The sequence below is a fragment of the Gossypium hirsutum genome, chromosome D09 (genome assembly GCF_007990345.1).
Source record: "Gossypium hirsutum isolate 1008001.06 chromosome D09, Gossypium_hirsutum_v2.1, whole genome shotgun sequence".
Lineage (NCBI taxonomy): Eukaryota > Viridiplantae > Streptophyta > Magnoliopsida > Malvales > Malvaceae > Gossypium > Gossypium hirsutum.
In genome coordinates, this window is record NC_053445.1 from 43,690,212 (window position 1) to 43,709,901 (window position 19,690).

Sequence of the window (19,690 nt, forward strand, 5' to 3'; positions counted from 1 at the left end):
AGTAGTGTTAACATAACTTGAATTCGTTATAAACATAACAAATCTAATAAAAATAAATAACAAAATAACTCAAGTTAACCAACCAACATTTCACAATAGCATCTAGGATACATATATACTAATAGATCATTTATCATTTTATCTTATTCACATCAATGTTTTACTCAATTTCTTGATATAATTTTTTATGCACTGTCAGGTATTTGCATCTAGTTTAACATATCAAAACATGAATCATTTGAACATTTTTACTTCATCTCAGCTACACATATCTGTACAAAATTTGTATTGCATTTTTAATCCTCGTTAACATATATCGAACTCATGGACGGATACTCAGATCAATCCACCAACATAATAAATATGCACTGAAGTGCTAATCAAGCATAAATGCACTAATCTCACCAACCACACCAAAATGCTCTCGTACCCTTAGGGTGTTTGAGCTAGTGATTTGTTCTCAACCTTCAGGGTATTAGAGAACTATCACGATATGTATGCAAATGGCACTGAATCTTCCACCTAACAATACAGACCCTATGGCCTTCCAACTATATTCGTGACTCTCTTCGACAACATTAATAGGGAAATATCATCATTATTAATCATATAATATCATCAAACATATACATGTATATTCATTCAACCAATTGATCACAAATCATCCAATCAAGTATGTAACACCTTAAACCCAACCCAACCGTTAGATCCAAGCTACACGATACTACATTCATTGCTGGAGCAACTACAAATTATAATACGATTTAACCATTTCAGCATGCTAGCAATACAAAATATATTCACCATATGTTATTTAATTATTTTCGAGTATTATACAAACTTACAAAAACTTTTTTGCTAGCTCAAGGACAAATTGGGACAAAATTGTAAAACTTACAATCAGATTGATATCGCAACTTCAAGGGTTCCTCATCACAATGCAACTCACTAACTTGATCTCACCGCAACATTAAGAACCCAACATCAACCATCTATTTTCAAACAAATCCAAATATCCAGGATCTAAATCCATCAACCACAAAAAAAAAAAAAAACAAACAAAAAAACAAATTCAAATAGTGGATACCAAAGAATTTTTATTAGCACCCACACTAGATCTGCAGATAATTAAAATAACAAAATTAAAATATTATCAAACCCAAAAAAAAAATCAAATATCTATACATTTTTAAATCCACATTATATCCATTATCAAATCAAATGTAAATTTTAATTTTAATTTTGAGGACGAAAATGGCAGATATGAAGAGCTGCTGAAGAAAATGCAATGTTACATGAATTTTGAATAAGCCTTAACCCAAGTGTGGGATTCAAGCTCAAGTTTACTCTATTCCGAGCTTAATATCGTTAAATCCTGAGAAAGGATTATTCGTACTAAATCCCGAGTCGATGCAATACACCTTACAATCTTCACAACGATGATTGATAGTAACAGTGAGTTTACACTAGTCATACAGATATAAATATAATTTCCAGAATGAATCAAACACCACCGGTTCTAATTGATTTGAGTAAGTGGTGACCGTGGTATTAACGATGGCTTTAATTCCTTTGGCTCAAATGATTCATATGAATTGTTTTCACGAAATTCTTCAACTAAAGTTTCCATTGACATGGCTCGTAGTGATTCAATGGTCCCTTTGCTTGGAACATCTTGATCATTTCGTATTGGAGTCGTCCCACTTGGCTCATAATCCTGTACAATTAGTTTTTGAGTATCAAATCTCAAATCAAGTCACCATGGTTTAATTTCAATGCTTCATCCATAAACATACCATATATCTTTGCTGGAATGTTTCTTCTGCTCTATGCTTGATTGATGAAGCTTGACTTGAATGGCCATCCTGGAATGTTTCAAGGCTTTTGCTATGAGCTTTAATGGAGTCCACAATTCCGCGTGTAATTCCTAGTTCTTGCTCTGACATACCTGTGTAAACAAAATTCCACCAAAAATATAATTCATAAGAGGATTCCAGTTCCGACCTAACATTTGCAACAACAAATAAGTGATGTTTTACATAGAATATAAAACCCTACAATCTATATGGAAAAAGAGAAATGGAACTCACTATCAATGTACTGAAGGGTATCATCAGTATTCTTCAAGCCATCTTGCTCAGCTGCAACGCGGGCACTATAAATCTCAGCATCATGCTGCTCATTTGCATCAGAAGCGCTCCTGAAAGGAACATATGAAATTAACTTCACGGAGACAACAAACAGCATCCTACAATGGAACGGATTATGGTTGTGCACTAATTTCCCAACAAAAATTAGATCTACGTAGAATTTATTTTTAATACGGGGAAAAATGAACTAATTTTGGATCCATTTACAACGGAAAAAAGACCGCAAAAGATGTTCGCCACCAACCTGATAAGTGATACCATATCTGAAACATTTTTTCTACCCATCTCATTCACAGATTCCTGAGTACACTTGCCGTGCTTGATTGCAGATTCAGCAGTAGACGCACTTTAAGTAATAGACAAAGAAAAAGGACAAGTCAAAACCAAAAAGTGAGGAGAAACGTATTCAAAATATGAACATGGCATAGTTTACCAATGCTGTAGGAGTTCCTCGATACGACAATGTTTGGCAGCTGAGTAATCAGCAGCGTCCTTAGCATCATTTTCTGCTTGCATGGAAAATGCTTGCCATTTGCGTTTTGCATCTGTTGTAATGCCCTCAATGGAGGAAACATGTCCATCTAAAAATGTTTTGTTTGCGACAGCACTTTCTTTGATATCTACGAGCCTTGCATCCACCTGCCACAGAAACCATTGCTTAGTCTTCAATAAGCGTAAAGGAAACTAGAAACCAAATATAGAATAAACATACCAGCTCTTTTTGCCGACGAACATGGCTATAAACAAGATTTGTCATATCGGCAATAAGCTTCTCTGCATCAAACTTCGATTGCTCCTACATGGCATATGCTTGGTGAATAAAGAAATTTCGACCATATAAATATATCTCAGGGCTGGAAATAGTATGTCTATTATACCTCATAAGCCTTCTGGAAGCTAGCAATACTCTTCATTTGAATTTCATCAGCTTCCACAGCATGATTCTCAACCCTCATAGTCTCTTCCGAAAGCTTATCCAGAATTCCACTGGTATAATCAGAAATTTCCTTTGTTTGCTCAATGCTAACATGAAACCTCTGTCAATAAAAAATAAAATCAGCAACGACAATGAAATTAATATCAAGTGAAAAAAGCAATGTAGCTATGCAACCTATCTACAGATAATTATGCCAACATAAATAGTACAACCAAAACAATAAATTTGGCAACAAAGATTCATTGCAGAATAAACGCATGTCCTCTACTGCTATGGTCTAAAAGGCGAGCTCAAAATTCAGACACAAACCTGACGTAGTTCCTTTGCAAAAATAGCCATTTCTCCCTGGTGAGTTGCAAGTGTACCCCGAAGATCATCAAACATTGAAGCTGCTTTACTAGCCTCAGATGAAAGGAACTGATCCATAGTTCATAAAGGAGTAGGAAACAATTAAACCAAGCAAAAACTCCAAATAAATTAAATAAAATCCAACCAAACTCGAGATATCACCACTTACCTCATCTATGGAATGTGCATTTGAAGAAGCCAGAGTTGAAACTTCATCTAAGGTAGCATTGGAGCTAGCTTTGTGCAAACGCACAACATTTTGGATTGCCTCTATGTGGGAAACATGCAAAGCCCTTGCAGCAGTCACCTTTTTCTTCATTTCCAAGATTGCCTAAAAGCAGGATTTGTGAATACAAGGTCACCGGAGCTATTAAATGAAATCCACATCAGAGGCTCATTCCAGGGGAAAACTTTCAATACCTTATCATGTATGTCTGTAAAACAGCAACAGAGTTTCTCAACACTCTGAAGGTGCTCATTTTGCTGAGACACTGATGAGGCCACCAGGTTGCAAAGAGAACCAATTTTTTGGGCTAGTTCTACTTGGAAGTTGTTAACCACTACTCTATTATCAGAGTTCAGTTTGTCTTCTCTTCCTATTAAGTAAAGCATCATAGGGTCATATTTCTATTCGTTTATATATGCTACGTTAAGAAATAACTAAGCTGAAGAGCATACCAATTTTTAGGAACAAGGAAGCATTATCCTTAAGAGCTTTCTCCAAGTCAGACCTTAGCACACAGGCTTGATGTGCTAGAGCATTTTCTATTTTTAACCATTCAAAAATAATGTAAGCAAAAAGTAAATATTAATAGTCAAAATTCAAGTAGATATTGATATGTACCTGCTTTTTTTTGTTCACATATAATAAACTCTTTCTCCTCCAACTCATAGCGACACTTCTTCAATTCTTCTTCAGAGTTGGCAAGCAATTTGACGGTTTCATTCAAGTTTTTCTGTACTTTCCACCTATTAGCATGAGCCCATAAAATAAAATATCAGCTAAAAACCTTAACACAGTTTACCTCAGTCATCTCAAGTTTGCCACTCAAATCAGAGCATTGTCGAACTTGGGCAACATATTTATCTTGCAATTCCTGAAGTTGCTGTGTTCAAAGGGGAGAAAAAAAAAACAGAAGACAACTTATAAGCTCTACAAATCAAACAAAAACACCAAGGATCTGGCTTAAAAGTGACACCAGACAAAGGCTAACCTTCTGATGTGTTTCTAGAAGGACCCCCATTTGTTCAATTTGTTCAGCCATTGCCTAAACAAATGCCAGATGACCACATGAATGATAATGAATAAAAAGAAACATTCAGTAGCCCTGAATAACCAGAGTACTAAATAAAAAGATTTCAATTGTACTTGTATAGAAAAAATCATATATAGAGTAGACAAACACACAAAAGTTTCCAACAATAGCAAAAGAATATCATATAGAGAGAGTAGACGTCAAGGAACAATACGAAGTAATAGAACCTCTCTTATAGGGGTAAACCTACACTCTTAAAGCTAAAGGGGAAGTATGAGCCAAACTGCACACCTTTCTTTCACTTTCCTCTTGGTAATACCGCTCTTTTGGAATATAAACACCATTTTTTTCACGAGCAGCATACACCTCTGAAGAAAATGGACATCAAAGAATGTATAATAGTCTATATATATTGTAAAAGAATATTGAATTGCCCCATACCCTTAGTTGTTTTGACCAGCCGTCCAATAAAGAAGTAGCTTACCTCCCTTTAGGCGTTCAATTTCACCATAGAGGTCCTTTATAAGAGTTGATTTCATCATTTTTTGATTAACCTACATAAAGTGATCGATAGTTTACATGTTAAACCTTTTCTCATTTGCAAAGATCAGGTATCATATTACTAGCCAATAAGAACAAGACAATCAGTTGCATAGTAAGAACAAGATAAAACAAGTGGATATTTTTATAGCAAAACGAGTGCGTAATAGCAACATATTCAACTTACATTCAAGATATGGTATAGACTACGGAATAATTACTTCCCTCCACAGGCAACTATTAGCCCACGGCACTTAATGAATAACAGGTACTAAATGAGAAGATTAGAAACCAAATTTAAGTGCATGGAACTCGGAGAGAATTCAAAGTGCTATCCGGAGCATGAATGATACATCAGTTTCAAGGAACATAAACCTTCATTTATCAGACTTCATTTTAAAGCAAACAATGTCGCAACTTGCAAGTCTAAGCAATTCCGGCATAGTTTGTAGAAACTATAGCAGGCACTCATTACCATTGACATTAAATTTTCGCATGCTTCTAGCTATTGTCTAAGAAAAAAATATAAAGAAAAAATGAACCCACACAAAAGTGTGACATACTAAAGAAATTGACTTGTCTAATGATTGTGTACAACAAACCTCAGGTTTATTTTTTATATTTTTTGCCCTGTGTGCATAATCCAGTGTACTCAAGGTCTCCTCAAGACAATGGACAGCAGGAGAAACTGTAGCTATAATGCAAGTCTTTGTCCGTCCCCCGAGTGAATCACGAAGTAATCGAGTAAGCTTGCTATCCCTAAATTCCCATTAAACTAAATAATTAGAGAAGAACATGAAAGGAATATAGGTGTCAAGCAACTAAATGAGGCTTTTCAAACCTGTACGGAATATGCCCAAGATGTTCCACAAGGGCATTTATAACTCGTCCTAAAGTAAGTAAACTTTTATTAATTTCACCGGCTTCTCTTGCACGACCCTGTAAATATCAACATCAAACGAAGCATTAATGATTTAAAGATAATTTGGTAAAAACTTCCAAATTGATTAGCAAATATACAAGAAATACATACATCCCTAGCACCAGAACGAGATATATTTTCTGATCCTGCTAAATCAACCAAATTCAGCTTCCCACACTTTATAAGCTCTTCACCTTCGGGCGTAGCTTCCTTAATATGAATTGTAATAGAAAATAGAGAATGCGACCGACTGAAATAGACCAAAACATCTTAATCAACAAAAACTGGGAAAAAGAAAAGCTTAACTACACTCAAGCTTATATAAAGCAGACAAAAGAACCATTACCTTGATTGCTTATTCAACAAAGTCTCAGCAGTTCTGCGCTTAGCAGACCCTCTTTCAAGCAAAGTAAATATCTCACTAGCACTTGTAACAATTTCTTCTTCTAGCCCTCTCACAAGAACTCCCCCTTTGCCATCTTCCATCAATGGCAACTGCTTCTTCTGTTTGTCCTCCAAAGCAACTTTGGAAATTTCTTCAGGCGCAAGTAAGTCAGTAATCTCTTCATTATACAGCTCCAAAAAAGTGACTTTCACACTGTATTCCGCATTCTGACCCTCCAGTGTATCAAAAATCTGTTGAACTGCTCTTGGAATGACCCCTGCCTCCGCTGGCAATTCGCCATTAGGACCCGTCTGTCACGTTTTTTAGCATGGATTTAACAAACTAGAACACTTAATGGCACAGGGATAAAGTTAAAAATGAAATTAAAACAAAATGTATAGTTAATAAATCTAATACTACCTTCGCTCTTTTGCATTCACCTTCCATGGTGTAAGTTTTCCCAGTACCAGTTTGACCATAGGCAAAAATAGTACAGTTAAAACCTTCTAAAACTTCATTTACAATTGGAACCACTGCTTGCTCATATAGATCTTTTTGTTGTGCTGATGGCCCAAATACCTGGTTACGATTACAAAAAGAATAAAACAAAACAAAACAATACAAATTCAAACATTTATAGCAGCAAACAAATCAAATTATAATATTAATCAATTAAAAATTAATAATCACAAAAAGGATACCTTATCGAAAGTGAAAACTCTATCAAAATGTTTTCCGGCGATGTTCTGAGAAACGGCGACTTCTCGTTGGTACTCATTACACTTCACCACTTGCGGCGCATTATTCCGTAACTCCTCTTCGCTAAACGGCCTGCAAAGTTAGTTTTTACCCGCAAAAAAATTAATCAAAATATATGAAATCAAACAAAACTAGAGGATCAAAGAAACCCTAAGTCGAAATACGAGTTAAAAAGAAGCGAAAACCTGCAACGAAGGAGGACTTGCACGTTGACGCCTTTCTCTTTTTCGTGGCGACCGGACATTTTCAGTCGTCGAAGAGAAGGAGAATCACACGAACCTATTTTTTATTCTTTTTCTTTCTTTCAAAATTCTTTCAGTTCAGCTGTGTTGTTCTTATTCTGCTACTGTCTCCGTTTGAATTTGATTCGTTCTCTCTCTCTCTCTCTCTCTCTCTCTCTCTCTCTTTTCTTTCGTTTTTTCGGGGCGGGGGGGGGACTTTGTTTATGCTTGTGAAATGAAATATGAAGAGCGGGATTCCGAGTGATATTTGAATTTTTTTGAAGAAGGCGCTTGGTCAGTAAGGTGTTAAATCGAACCGCTACGTTTTTCCTGGAAATTCTAATCGGACGCTCAATATTTTTAAACTGATTGTACTGACCCTTATGACCTAACTAAGCTTGGCCCAGATAAATTACACCTGGACTTAGCCCAATATATTTTCATGGGTTTCCTTTCACCGCTTTTCTTTTCGTTTTTTAATAATTTTTTATCTGAGTATATATAATAAATTACACCTAGACTTAGCCCAATTTAGTGTCAGTTCTTCATTGTTTTTAAAAAGTGCTGTGAAAAAATACTTTTGAGAAGTGCTTTTAAAAAATTTGAGTGTTTAGTATTGTTGTCAAAAAGTGCTTTTGATGAATAAAATGTCCATTTTAGACATGATATTATAAAGTAACAAATATGTATTTAAATAATGTTCAAATTAGTTAATATTATGATATTTTATCAAAAATATAAAAAATAATTTATTATAACTTATTGTTAATATTTTAATATATAATATTAATTTTAAATATTTCTAAGTAATTAATATTAATTATTTATTAAATTTAATTAGAATATATAAATTATATTTAAATATAATAATTAAATATTTGTAATTAGATATTGACACAATTGTATTATTATAAAAATTATTTTTTATTTTTAATCAATGCTTTTAACACATTTGTATTATTTTATTTTAAAATGTATTTGAATATAAACTCATATTAGATATTAACATAACATAAAAAACATAAACCTAACAAATTAAAATATTACATATATTTGGATTGAAGTTTTAAAAAGGGATAATATTTATATATCAAATATAAATACTAAAAATTTTACAATAGCATTTACAATTTAAAGTGAATTCATTAAACTAAAAGCCATTGCATCTCTTATTAATTCCATTTCAAAACCACTTAAATTGTTTGATTCACCGTCATCATCACTATCATCGTCGTCGTCGTCGTCATAATCACTTTCTCGACCATGCGCATTTTCTGAATCAATATTATTCTCATATGCTCAGTTAATATCTTCGTATTCCATAAAATCTGCATCATTTCGACCGACATGTTTTCGGATAAAATTGTGTATCGTCATTGTAGCAACAACGATCATCGTTTGTTTTTCAAAACTATAACTTGGCATATCCCTTAAAAAGGCCCATTTTTTTTTTCAAAACACCAAAAGTTCGTTCAATCACACTACGTAATGATGAATGTGAATGATTGAATATCTCTTCTTTACTAGATATCGGTCTACCTCTACGGAACTCAGGTAAATGATATCGCTGACCTCTATATGGTCCAAGATAACCTTTCATTTGAGGATATCCAGAATCAACAAGATAATATTTTCCTACAAGTCATAATATAACAATCAATTAATTCAAGAATTTTTTTAATAAAAATAATCAATTAAAGAACTTATACTTTATTATTTAAAAAAATCACATATAAACAAAATATCTAACCATTTGGAGGATGCAGAAATTTGTATTTTGGATCTCAAATTGCATCAAGAAATATTCTAGTGTCATGTGCCGATCCTTCCCATCCAGCCATGACAAATGTGAAACACATATTAAAATCACATACTGCCATAACATTTTGAGTCGGGATACCTTTTTCTTCCAATATAGGGAATTTGTTCATTTGGTGGAAGAATAGTCGCAATGTGAGTACCATCAATTGCACCTATGCAATCCTGAACAAATAATCATATTACTCTCGTGCATATTTTTAGTCGACCAAATATATTAAAATATAATAATATAAAATTAAATTTTAACATTAAAATGTGGCATATATCTAGAATCATTACGTATTTGTTCGGGTATTGAGCTAAAAAAAGGATCTTCGGGTGCAATTAGATCAGTGGCCATCCTTGAAACTTTCTCAAGCACAACTGTAAAGTGTCGACTTATTGTTGATCTGAACCTTTGAAATTTTTCTCGACATTAGGAAACTTTTGCACCGGTGCCCAAGATGTATAAAAAAAATCCCAACATTTCACTAAAAGATATGTTTCTTGAAGTTTGCAAGTTGTATCTTGTCTCCAAAACTCTCAGCAAACTTGTGAATATCATTTTAGACATCCTAAAATTAATCATACAACGTGATTCGTGACCGTCAAGGATCTCTCGGATCCATGTCTCACCTGACTATTTTGAATCCATGCATGGTTGCCTCAATATATACTTCTCGTAATATAATTGCACGGAAGAAGGTGCAACAACAAATAATCGGTTAAAACATTCCATGCGTTGTAAAATCTCTTTCTTTTCCCTTTCATCATCACTCTCATCACTGCTATAATCCTCAACTGTACTCATCACTTGTGAATAAATTTTATATCCAAAATCACATATAAACAACTATTGATAAAACTAATTTAGTAAAAAATAAGTAGAACATAAATTCAATATCTAAAGACCAAACATAAACAACTATTAATAAAACTAGATTACACATAAATAAGTAGAACATAAATTGAATATCAAATAACCAAACATAAATAACTATTGATAAAAACATAATTCGCTTAAGCCATTATAACTAGAAGATTACACATAAATAGATATCTTTGAACCCTAGAAGATCATAAAATTTTCAACTATCCTCCATTTCTGTCTTAAGCCACAAAGCTCTAATATTGGGATTAATTGATAAAAACATAATTCACTTGTCCTTATTGAGCAATAATCTAAGTGCGAAAAAGTATAGCAGACTAACTTCTGGAACTTCTTCCGACATGCTATCAAGCATTTTGACTGCTTGTGGAATACCATATGGATCCATAACAGGGAGTCAAATTAGATGTGGCTTGACTCATATTGTCAGCTGCATTACATAATTTTTCTATTTGACTGAACAATCTTGCAGCCCCTCCAATTTGCTTTGAGGATTTCTTTCTTCCAGTTTTAAAATGTGAACTTGACATCTGAGGGTTTTTTCTTTTTTGACTGTTTCCATCAATTTGAACATCATTTGAAATGTGAACATCATTTGAAATATGAACATCATTTAAAATGTGAACATCATTTGTAACGACCCAAAATCCGTGGGCACCGGAAAAGTGTGTGTTATCGGGCCTCCGTCTTAGTAAACTGAGTCATAAATAATTATTAGAAATACTTACGAAATTAGTTGTGTGTTTAATTAGGTTTTAGATAGGTGAATTTAGTTTAATTAAGAATAATTAGGAAAGAGGATCAAATTGAATAAAGAGTGAAAGTCTAATTATAGATTAAAAGAAAGTTAAAAGGACTAAATAGGCAAATATGCCAAGTCCCATAAATGGGGCGGCATATATGCATTAAATTCAAGATTTTGTTTAAGTTATATATATAAATATTATATGTATATAATTATTATAATTATTTATCTAAATGGTAATTTATATTAATTATATTATTTTATTATGGAATAAATTAAAATTAAGACAAATGTATGGTGAGAAGATGGTACAAGTGTAATAATAATATATATACACTTGTATTATAATTATTATTTACTTCAAATTTAAGTAAAAATATTAATTAACTAAATAATTATATAATAAAATTTTTTATTGATAAACAAATTAAGTAGTGACAATTGTAAGGTTATGATATGGTACAAATGTATTAATTATATTTGTTATTAAAATAGATATTTTATAAATAATAATTAATTAAACATAAAAGGAAATAAAAACAAAGCAAAAAAGAAGAAAGAAACAGAATAGGCAAGTGACGAAAACAGAGAAAGAGACGAAACAGAGGAGAAACAGGGGAGAAAGAAAGAAAGAAAAAGAAAAAGGGAAAATAGGGTTTTTAAAGCTTGAAATTTAATTTGGTAAGTCAATCAAGTCCTTTTCTTTTAATTTAGATGTTTTAGAAGTTAGTTTTGTTAAAAATAAGTTGAGGTTTTGGAAGTTTATAGATTATTAAGCATGGTTCATGTTGAATAAATTGTTAAATTAGGGATGTATTTGATAGAAATTTTGATTGGAATTGAATAAAGGATTGAATTGTAAACTAAACTATAAGTTTTTAATTTTAGGGATTAAATTGAAACAAATTCGAAATTTTGAAAATATGAAAAAAATTAGATAGTTAAAAATGAGTTTGGCAAGAAATTGAGTAGCAAGAAGGTATGAATTGAGAAAGAAAAATATATAGGTTTAGTTACGATTAAATTGAAATTAAAGTAAAAGTTAGATAAAAATTTCAGCAATTAAATTGTGTTATGCTAATGATTATGAAAATTATCTTAATTTCTTTTCGTAGCTAATATCGCACCCGAGGCATCCACGAGGAAAGGAAAAGAAAAAGTGGACGAGGAATAGACACGCGAAATACGGTTTGTATCACTATAATTCAAACTTTATTATTATTAAGTGTTTAATTTGCTAATTATGTGCGGTAAGTATTTTAAGGTAAGTGTTTAATAAATAATAAATTTATAATATTATAATGAAATTGAAACTGATACTGAACCGAATTATGGAATACTGGATATTGTTTTGATTACTGAGTGAATTGTGAAAATACTGAATATTGTTATGTATAATGCATTGAATTGTGAAATTACTGAAGTAAAGAGTTACTGTAATACTGTGAAACCGATTGAAATAAGGAATTATAATTGATACTGAATTAAGATGGAAATTTATACTGAAAAGTGAATTAAATACCCTATTAACTAGTCGGGCTAGTCGGATATAGTTGGCATGCTATAGGATATGGAACTGTACGGGGTATTTGCCGACTTACTGATCAGGCACTTATGTGCCGACTACTGTTACTGTTACTGATTCGGCACTTTGTGTGTCGAATACTGTTACTGTTACTGACTCGGCACTTTGTGTGTCGAATACTGTTACCGTTACTGTTACAGGTTCAGCACTTTGTGTGTTGAATACTGTTACTGTTACTGTTACTATTACTGATTACAGTATACTGGTGTGTTTGGTTGGAATCCGTGTATCCGTCGAGTCCGAGTCAAGTTAATAGGGGTAAATGAAATAAGTTTACTTCTTGAATGATATAGTATATGTGAAAGGTGAAATTTGAAATAAAGAAATAAGAATGATGTTTATAAATATTTATATAATTAATTGATAATATTAAATGATTGAATTGTTTATTAGTAGTGATAATTGTAATAAAAAGTATGTGTGTGATTTAATGTATTTAATTATAAATTGGATTATAGTGATACCACTGAGTATATGCATACTCAGCGTACGGTTGTTTCCGTGCGCAGGTTGTAGAAGTCAAGTACTGAACCAGCATCCAAAGCCAGACCCGACTTCAGTTAGCTTTTTGGTGATGTATATTTTCTTTTGGTAATGTGGCATGTACATAGGATGTGTATAAAGATTATTATGTTTTTAATATAAACGGTTGAAAATGTTAGTATTATAAGTTTATGAATTTTAATGAAAGAAATTTATCTATATTTATTTAATTTAGTATATTGTTAAATTTAAATTGATATTATGATGATTAAGTTGATTAAAAGGTAGTTGGAATAGAAATTGAGAATGTGAAATGAATTGGTTGAATTGGTTGAATTGGTTGTGATTTGAAAATGAAATGGTTTTTAATTGCAGGGGGTTTTATGTAAAAATAAGCAGAAATGCTGCCGAAATTTAAAAAAAAATGAATGAAGTCAATTACTAAAATATCATATGATTTTATGATTTTATCTTAATGTGTTTAATATCTATTTAAGAATTATTGTAAATTATCTGATATGTCCGGTAATGCCTCGTAACTCTATTCCGGCAACGGTTTGGGGTTAAGGGGTGCTACAATTATTGGTATCAGAGCTAAGGTTTAGCCGATTCTCGGCCTAAATTGGGCTCGAAGTAGAGTCTAGAAGTGCATGCCACATTTAAGTTGAAACTGGGTCGGGTTTTGGATGCTAATATATTTATTTGATTTTGTTTTATAAATAAAATGTCAGATGAAAGAATGCATGATGATGAACAGGAAATGTATACTGGAAGTCGAGAATTCGAAGAAACCGAATCTGTTACACCTAGTGTGAATCCGTTAAATAATCAGCCTCCTAATGTAGGAAGAGAAAGAGATGATTCACAATTGTTAAGAACTATAGCTGATGCATTACAGCGCGTAGCGGGAACTGTACCTGCTACTACATCAGTGCCCACCGTCAGACGGGCCCCGATTAAAGAGTTACGGAAATATGGTGCCACGGAGTTTTGGGGACTAAAAGGAATTGATCCGTCTGCTGTTGAAGATTGGATGCAGTTAACAAAAAGAGTTTTGCAACAATTAGACTGCACCCCCCGAGAGAGTCTTATATGTGATGTATCACTATTACAAGGAGAAGCGTATCTCTGGTGGAAATCTGTGGTTAGGCATTTGCCGGTGGATCGAGTAACTTGGGACTTGTTCCAAAAAGAATTTCAGAAGAAGTATATTGGGGTGATGTATATTGAAGAGAAAAAGCAAGAATTTTTAGTGCTAAAACAGGGTAATATGTCAGTATTGGACAATGAGCGGGAGTTCTCTAGACTAAGCAGGTATGCTTCAGAATATGTTCCAACCGAGGCTGATTGTTGTAAACGATTTTTACGGGGACTGCGAGAAGAAATCAAGATTCACTTGGTAAGTCTCAGAATTACTGAACTTGCTGATCTGGTCGAGCGAGCGAAAATGATAGAACAAGTATTGGGCTTGGATAAGAAGTCAGAGATGAGTAGATCAGCCGGGAAACGTATGGGAACTACTAGTTCTAATCCGTTACCGAAGAGATTCAGAGAATCAAGAGGTGGTTGGAGATCAAGCTTTTGATTTGATAGGGATGACAAAAACAGAGGAAAACAAATTACTAGCTCTACCGGTAGTGTAAAAGCTCCGCCCCTGGAAAGTGAAAATCCTGAATGTGATTATTGTGGGAAAAGACATTTTGGTGAATGCTGGAAGAAAATTGGAGGATGTTTCCGCTGTGGCTCTACTGAACATTTTGTTAAAGATTGTCCTAAAACTCAGAGTAGTACACCTGCTACATCTCAGAGATCGATATCGACTGCTAGAGGTAGAGGAATGTTCAGAGGAGGTTCTATTCCGAGAAAAGGAGGAGCTGGTAGAGGCAGTGATATAGCTACACAGCAATCTGAAGCCAGAGCTCCAGCTAGAGCCTACGTAGTCAGAACCCGAGAAGAAGGCAATGCTCACGATGTGGTGACAAGTATATTTTTACTGTATTCTGAGCCTGTTTATGCTTTAATTGATCCCGGATCCTCACACTCTTATATAAACTCAAAATTAGTTGAATTGGGAAAACTTAAATCTGAGATGTCTAGAGTGTCTATTGAGGTGTCTAGTCCGTTGGGGCAAACAGTGTTAGTGAATCAAGTATGTCCGAGGTGCCCGTTAATTATACAAAATAAAACTTTTCCTGTTGACCTGTTGATCATGCCTTTCGGTGATTTTGATGTAATCTTGGGTATGGATTGGTTGTCTAAACATGAAGTGATTTTAGATTGCTATAAAAAGAAATTCAGTATTCAGACAGAAGGCGGATATCGGATTGAAGTAAATGGTATTTGTACTAATGGGTCGGCACGTATTATTTCGACAATAAAGGCTAATAAATTACTTCAGCGGGGTTGTACAGCGTATTTAGCCTATGTTATTAATTCTGATTCGGTTGGTAGTCAGTGCAGTAAGATCAGAACCGTATGTGAGTTTCCAGATGTATTTCCTGAAGAACTACCGGGTTTACCACCTGATAGAGAGGTTGAATTTGCTATAGAAGTGTATCCGGGTACAACACCAATTTCTATACCTCCGTACCGAATGTCGCCCACTGAATTAAAAGATTTGAAGGTGCAGTTACAGGACTTGCTAGATCGTGGATTTATTAGACCGAGCATTTCACCTTGGGGAGCTCCGGTATTGTTTGTTAAAAAGAAAGATGGATCAATGCGGCTTTGTATTGATTATCAGCAGTTAAATAAAGTGACGATCAAGAATCGGTATCCATTGCCCCGTATAGATGATTTATTTGATCAGTTAAAAGGAGCCTCAGTATTTTCAAAGATTGACTTGAGAGCTGGGTATTATCAGCTAAAAGTAAAAGAAAGTGATGTTCCGAAGACTGCATTTCGTACTCGATATGGTCATTATGAATTTTTGGTGATGCCTTTTGGGTTGACTAATGCTCCAGCTGCTTTCATGGATTTGATGAACCGTATTTTTCAGCCGTATTTAGACCAGTTTGTGGTGGTTTTTATCGATGATATACTTGTTTATTCGAAGTCAGAGTCAGAACATAATCAGCATCTCAGAACCGTGTTACAGATTCTGCGGGAAAAATAGTTGTACGGGAAACTGAGTAAATGTGAATTCTGGTTGTCAGAGGTAGTATTTTTGGAGCATGTTGTATCTACAGATGGAATTCAAGTTGATCCGAAGAAGATTGAAGCAATTGTTCAATGGAAGGCACCAAAGAATGTATCTGAGGTACGCAGTTTTCTTGGTTTGGCTGGGTATTACAGAAGTTTTGTAAATGGGTTTTCGAATATAGCTTTGCCGATGACCAAGTTATTACAGAAGAATGTTCCTTTTATTTGGAATGACCAGTGCCAGAGGAGTTTTGAGACATTGAAACAGATGTTGACAGAGGCACCAGTTCTAACATTACCGGAATCGGGAAAAGATTTTGTTGTGTATAGTGATGTTTCTCTGAATGGTCTGGGTTGTGTATTGATGCAAGAAGGAAAAGTAATAGCTTATGCATCTCGACAGTTGAAGCCACATGAACGCAATTACCCGACACACGATTTGGAGTTAGTTGCGGTAGTCTTTGCATTAAAAATTTGGAGGCATTACTTGTATGGTGAGAAATGTTATATTTACACTGATCATAAAAGTCTCAAATATCTTCTATCGCAAAAGGAGTTGAATCTGAGACAGAGACGATGGATAGAGCTTTTGAAAGATTATGATTGTATTATAGATTATCATTTAGGGAAGGCAAATGTGGTAGCAGATGCATTGAGCAGAAAAGCAGTGGTTGAGTTACGTGCAATGTTTGCTCGGCTTAGTATTAATGATGATGGAAGTTTGTTAGCTGAGTTGAGAGTCAAGCCGGTAATGTTTGATCAAATCAGAGCAGCACAGCTAGAAGATGAAAGGTTGATGAAGAAAAGAGAAATGGTACAGCATGGTACAGTGGAAAACTTTAGTATTGACGAGCATGATTGTTTGAGATTTCAGAATCGGATTTGTATTCCAGCTACTTTTGAGATTAAAGAGTTGATTCTCCGAGAAGCACATGATAGTACTTTTGCTTTGCACCCAGGTGGAACGAAAATGTATCGTGATTTACGAGAACTGTATTGGTGGCCAGGAATGAAGAAAAATATAATTTAATATGTCAGTAAATGCTTGACTTGTCAACGGATAAAAGCAGAACATCAGGTACCAACAGGTTTGTTACAGCCTATTAATATTCCCGAGTGGAAATGAGATTACATTACCATGGATTTTGTTACAGGATTGCCATTATCAGTGAGTAAAAAGAATGCTATTTGGGTGGTAGTTGATAGGCTTACTAAATCTGCTCATTTTATAGCAGTCAGAACCGACTGGTCACTACAGAAGCTAGCTGAGGTTTATATCCGGGAAATTGTTAGATTACATGGAATTCCAGTATCGATAATTTCAGATCGAGATCCTCGGTTTACATCGAGATTTTGGAGGCAGCTGCATGAATCATTGGGTACTCGACTTAATTTCAGTACAGCTTTCCATCCTCAAACTGATGGACAATCTGAACGGGTAATTCAGATATTAGAAGATATGCTTCGAGTTTGTGTTATTGATTTTGAATCAGGTTGGGAACGATATCTGCCACTAGCAGAATTTGTTTATAATAATAATTTTCAATCTAGTATTCAAATGGCTACGTATGAAGCACTTTATGGTCGAAAGTGTCGATCACCAGTGTGTTGGACAGAATTAAAAGAAAGAAAAGTGATTGGGCCGGAATTGATTCAAGAAGCAGAAGAAACAGTTAAAAAGATTAAAGATAGACTAAAAGCCACTTTCGACAGACAGAAATCTTACGCAGACTTGAAACGATGAGACATTGAATATTCTGTTGGTGATAAAGTATTCCTCAAAGTATCGCCGTGGAAGAAAATTTTGAGATTTGGTCGGAAGGGAAAATTGAGTCCACGTTTTATTGGGCCGTATGAGATTGTGGAAAGAATTGGGCCTGTTGCTTATCGATTAGCTTTACCTCCAGAATTACAGAAAATTCATGATGTTTTTCATGTTTCCATGTTACGAAGGTATCGATCAGATCCATCTCATATAATTTCTACTGAAAATATTGAGATTAGACCGGATTTGTCATATGAAGAAGAACCAGTTCAAATACTAGCTCGAGAAGTGACAGAATTAAGAAACAAATGGGTCCCTCTGGTAAAAGTACTGTGGAGAAGCCATAATGTGGAAGAAGCAACATGGGAACGGAGGAAATTATGAGATCACAGTATCCTCACTTATTTTTAGGTAAAATTTCGAGGACGAAATTTTTTTAGGGGGAAGAAATGTAACGACCCAAAATCCGCGGGCACCAGAAAAGTGTGTGTTATCGGGCCTCCGTCTTAGTAAACTGAGGCATAAATAATTATTAGAAATACTTACGAAATTAGTTGTGTGTTTAATTAGGTTTTAGATTGGTGAATTTAGTTTAATTAAGAATAATTAGGAAAGAGGATCAAATTAAATAAATAGTGAAAGTCTAATTATACCCAACAATTTGGTTTTTATGGAATGATAACATATATATGGAAACCATCAATCTACATGCTCAAGTGATCCACATAAGAGTTTGTAGCAAGAAAGGAGCAACTAGTTTCATGTGTTCAGCAGTTTATGCGAGTCCTCAAGCTAAGGTTCTGGACCTAATTGTTGAATCTTTTAATGAGCCTTGGTTTATAGCGAGTGATTTTAATTCGATTTTGGATAGTTCGAACAGGAAAGAAGGTGCAGCTCGTGTGGTATTTGGTTGTGATTTATTTCAAGGTTTTGTTTTCAATCATAACTATCTTCTTAAAGATCCAGCACTTCAAAGTTCTATCCAATCTTCAAGCAATTCCTTGAACATAAGTTCAAAACTGGCCTCAGCATACTACATATCTCATAAGAACACACACCCAACAAAAAAAATATATCCAACCTAATCCTCAGGAAAGATACCCTAAATCAATCCCAGATGAAAATCAATCCCATAATAAAGACAAACAAAAATATACAGAAGAAGAGAAGAAGAAAAGAAAAAGATAAACTCACCGGCAGAGGGTAGAGGAACAAAGAACCAGCAGAGGCAAGAACAAATAACCAGCAGAGGGCAGAGATAAGGGCAAAGAACCAGAGTAGCAGAGGGCAGAGAAACAAAAAACCAGCAGAGAGCAGAGTGCAAAGAAGAGTACTAGGCGTTCGTGTGGATAAAAAAGTAAAAGAACCAACCTAAAAGCATTTTTTGACTGAAAAGCTAAAAAAATTTACTTTTTCATCTGCCCAAAAGCACTTCTAATAAGTTGGGAATTTGCTACCAAATGAAGGTTGTTCTTTATTGCTTTTCAAAGAAAATCACTTTTCCAGGTAAAAGCTCATCTCTTAAGCAATGAAGAACACAACCTTATTTTCATGGGTTTCCATTCACTGTTTTTCTTTTCTTTTTTTTTAATAATTTTTTTATCGAGTATATATAATAAATCAGGGTAAACTATCAAAATAGTCACTTTTGTTTACCTCAGGTTATATTTTAGTCACTATTATTTGAAATGTAACTTTTTAGTCACTTAAGTTAACGTATTATAATATTTTAGTCACTGAGTCATTAATTGTCTTTGACAGTGT

The 19,690-nt window shown here is 34.0% G+C and overlaps 1 protein-coding gene and 1 long non-coding RNA gene across 2 annotated transcripts; both read right to left on the minus strand.

Annotated features, from left to right (window-relative positions):
• Positions 1-1,296: 1,296 nt before the first annotated feature.
• LOC107908688 (kinesin-like protein KIN-5C) lies at positions 1,297-7,874 on the minus strand. The gene is made up of 23 exons (XM_016835924.2): positions 7,483-7,874; positions 7,240-7,369; positions 6,959-7,117; positions 6,500-6,849; positions 6,265-6,403; positions 6,073-6,170; positions 5,834-5,990; positions 5,176-5,245; positions 4,983-5,059; positions 4,650-4,703; positions 4,461-4,541; positions 4,280-4,391; positions 4,114-4,200; positions 3,856-4,031; positions 3,605-3,766; positions 3,397-3,504; positions 3,029-3,187; positions 2,863-2,946; positions 2,584-2,789; positions 2,395-2,496; positions 2,091-2,200; positions 1,797-1,948; positions 1,297-1,717 (listed from the first exon to the last, which is right to left on the minus strand). Exons 1-23 carry the CDS (start codon positions 7,539-7,541, stop codon positions 1,520-1,522), a joined length of 3,030 nt encoding a protein of 1,009 aa, XP_016691413.2. The 5' UTR covers positions 7,542-7,874; the 3' UTR covers positions 1,297-1,519.
• Positions 7,875-8,820: 946 nt separating this feature from the next.
• Positions 8,821-9,699, minus strand: LOC121220917 (uncharacterized). Its single transcript, XR_005918187.1, has 3 exons — positions 9,587-9,699; positions 9,269-9,501; positions 8,821-9,153 (listed from the first exon to the last, which is right to left on the minus strand). It is a non-coding gene; the product is annotated as an uncharacterized lncRNA (long non-coding RNA).
• Positions 9,700-19,690: the final 9,991 nt, after the last annotated feature.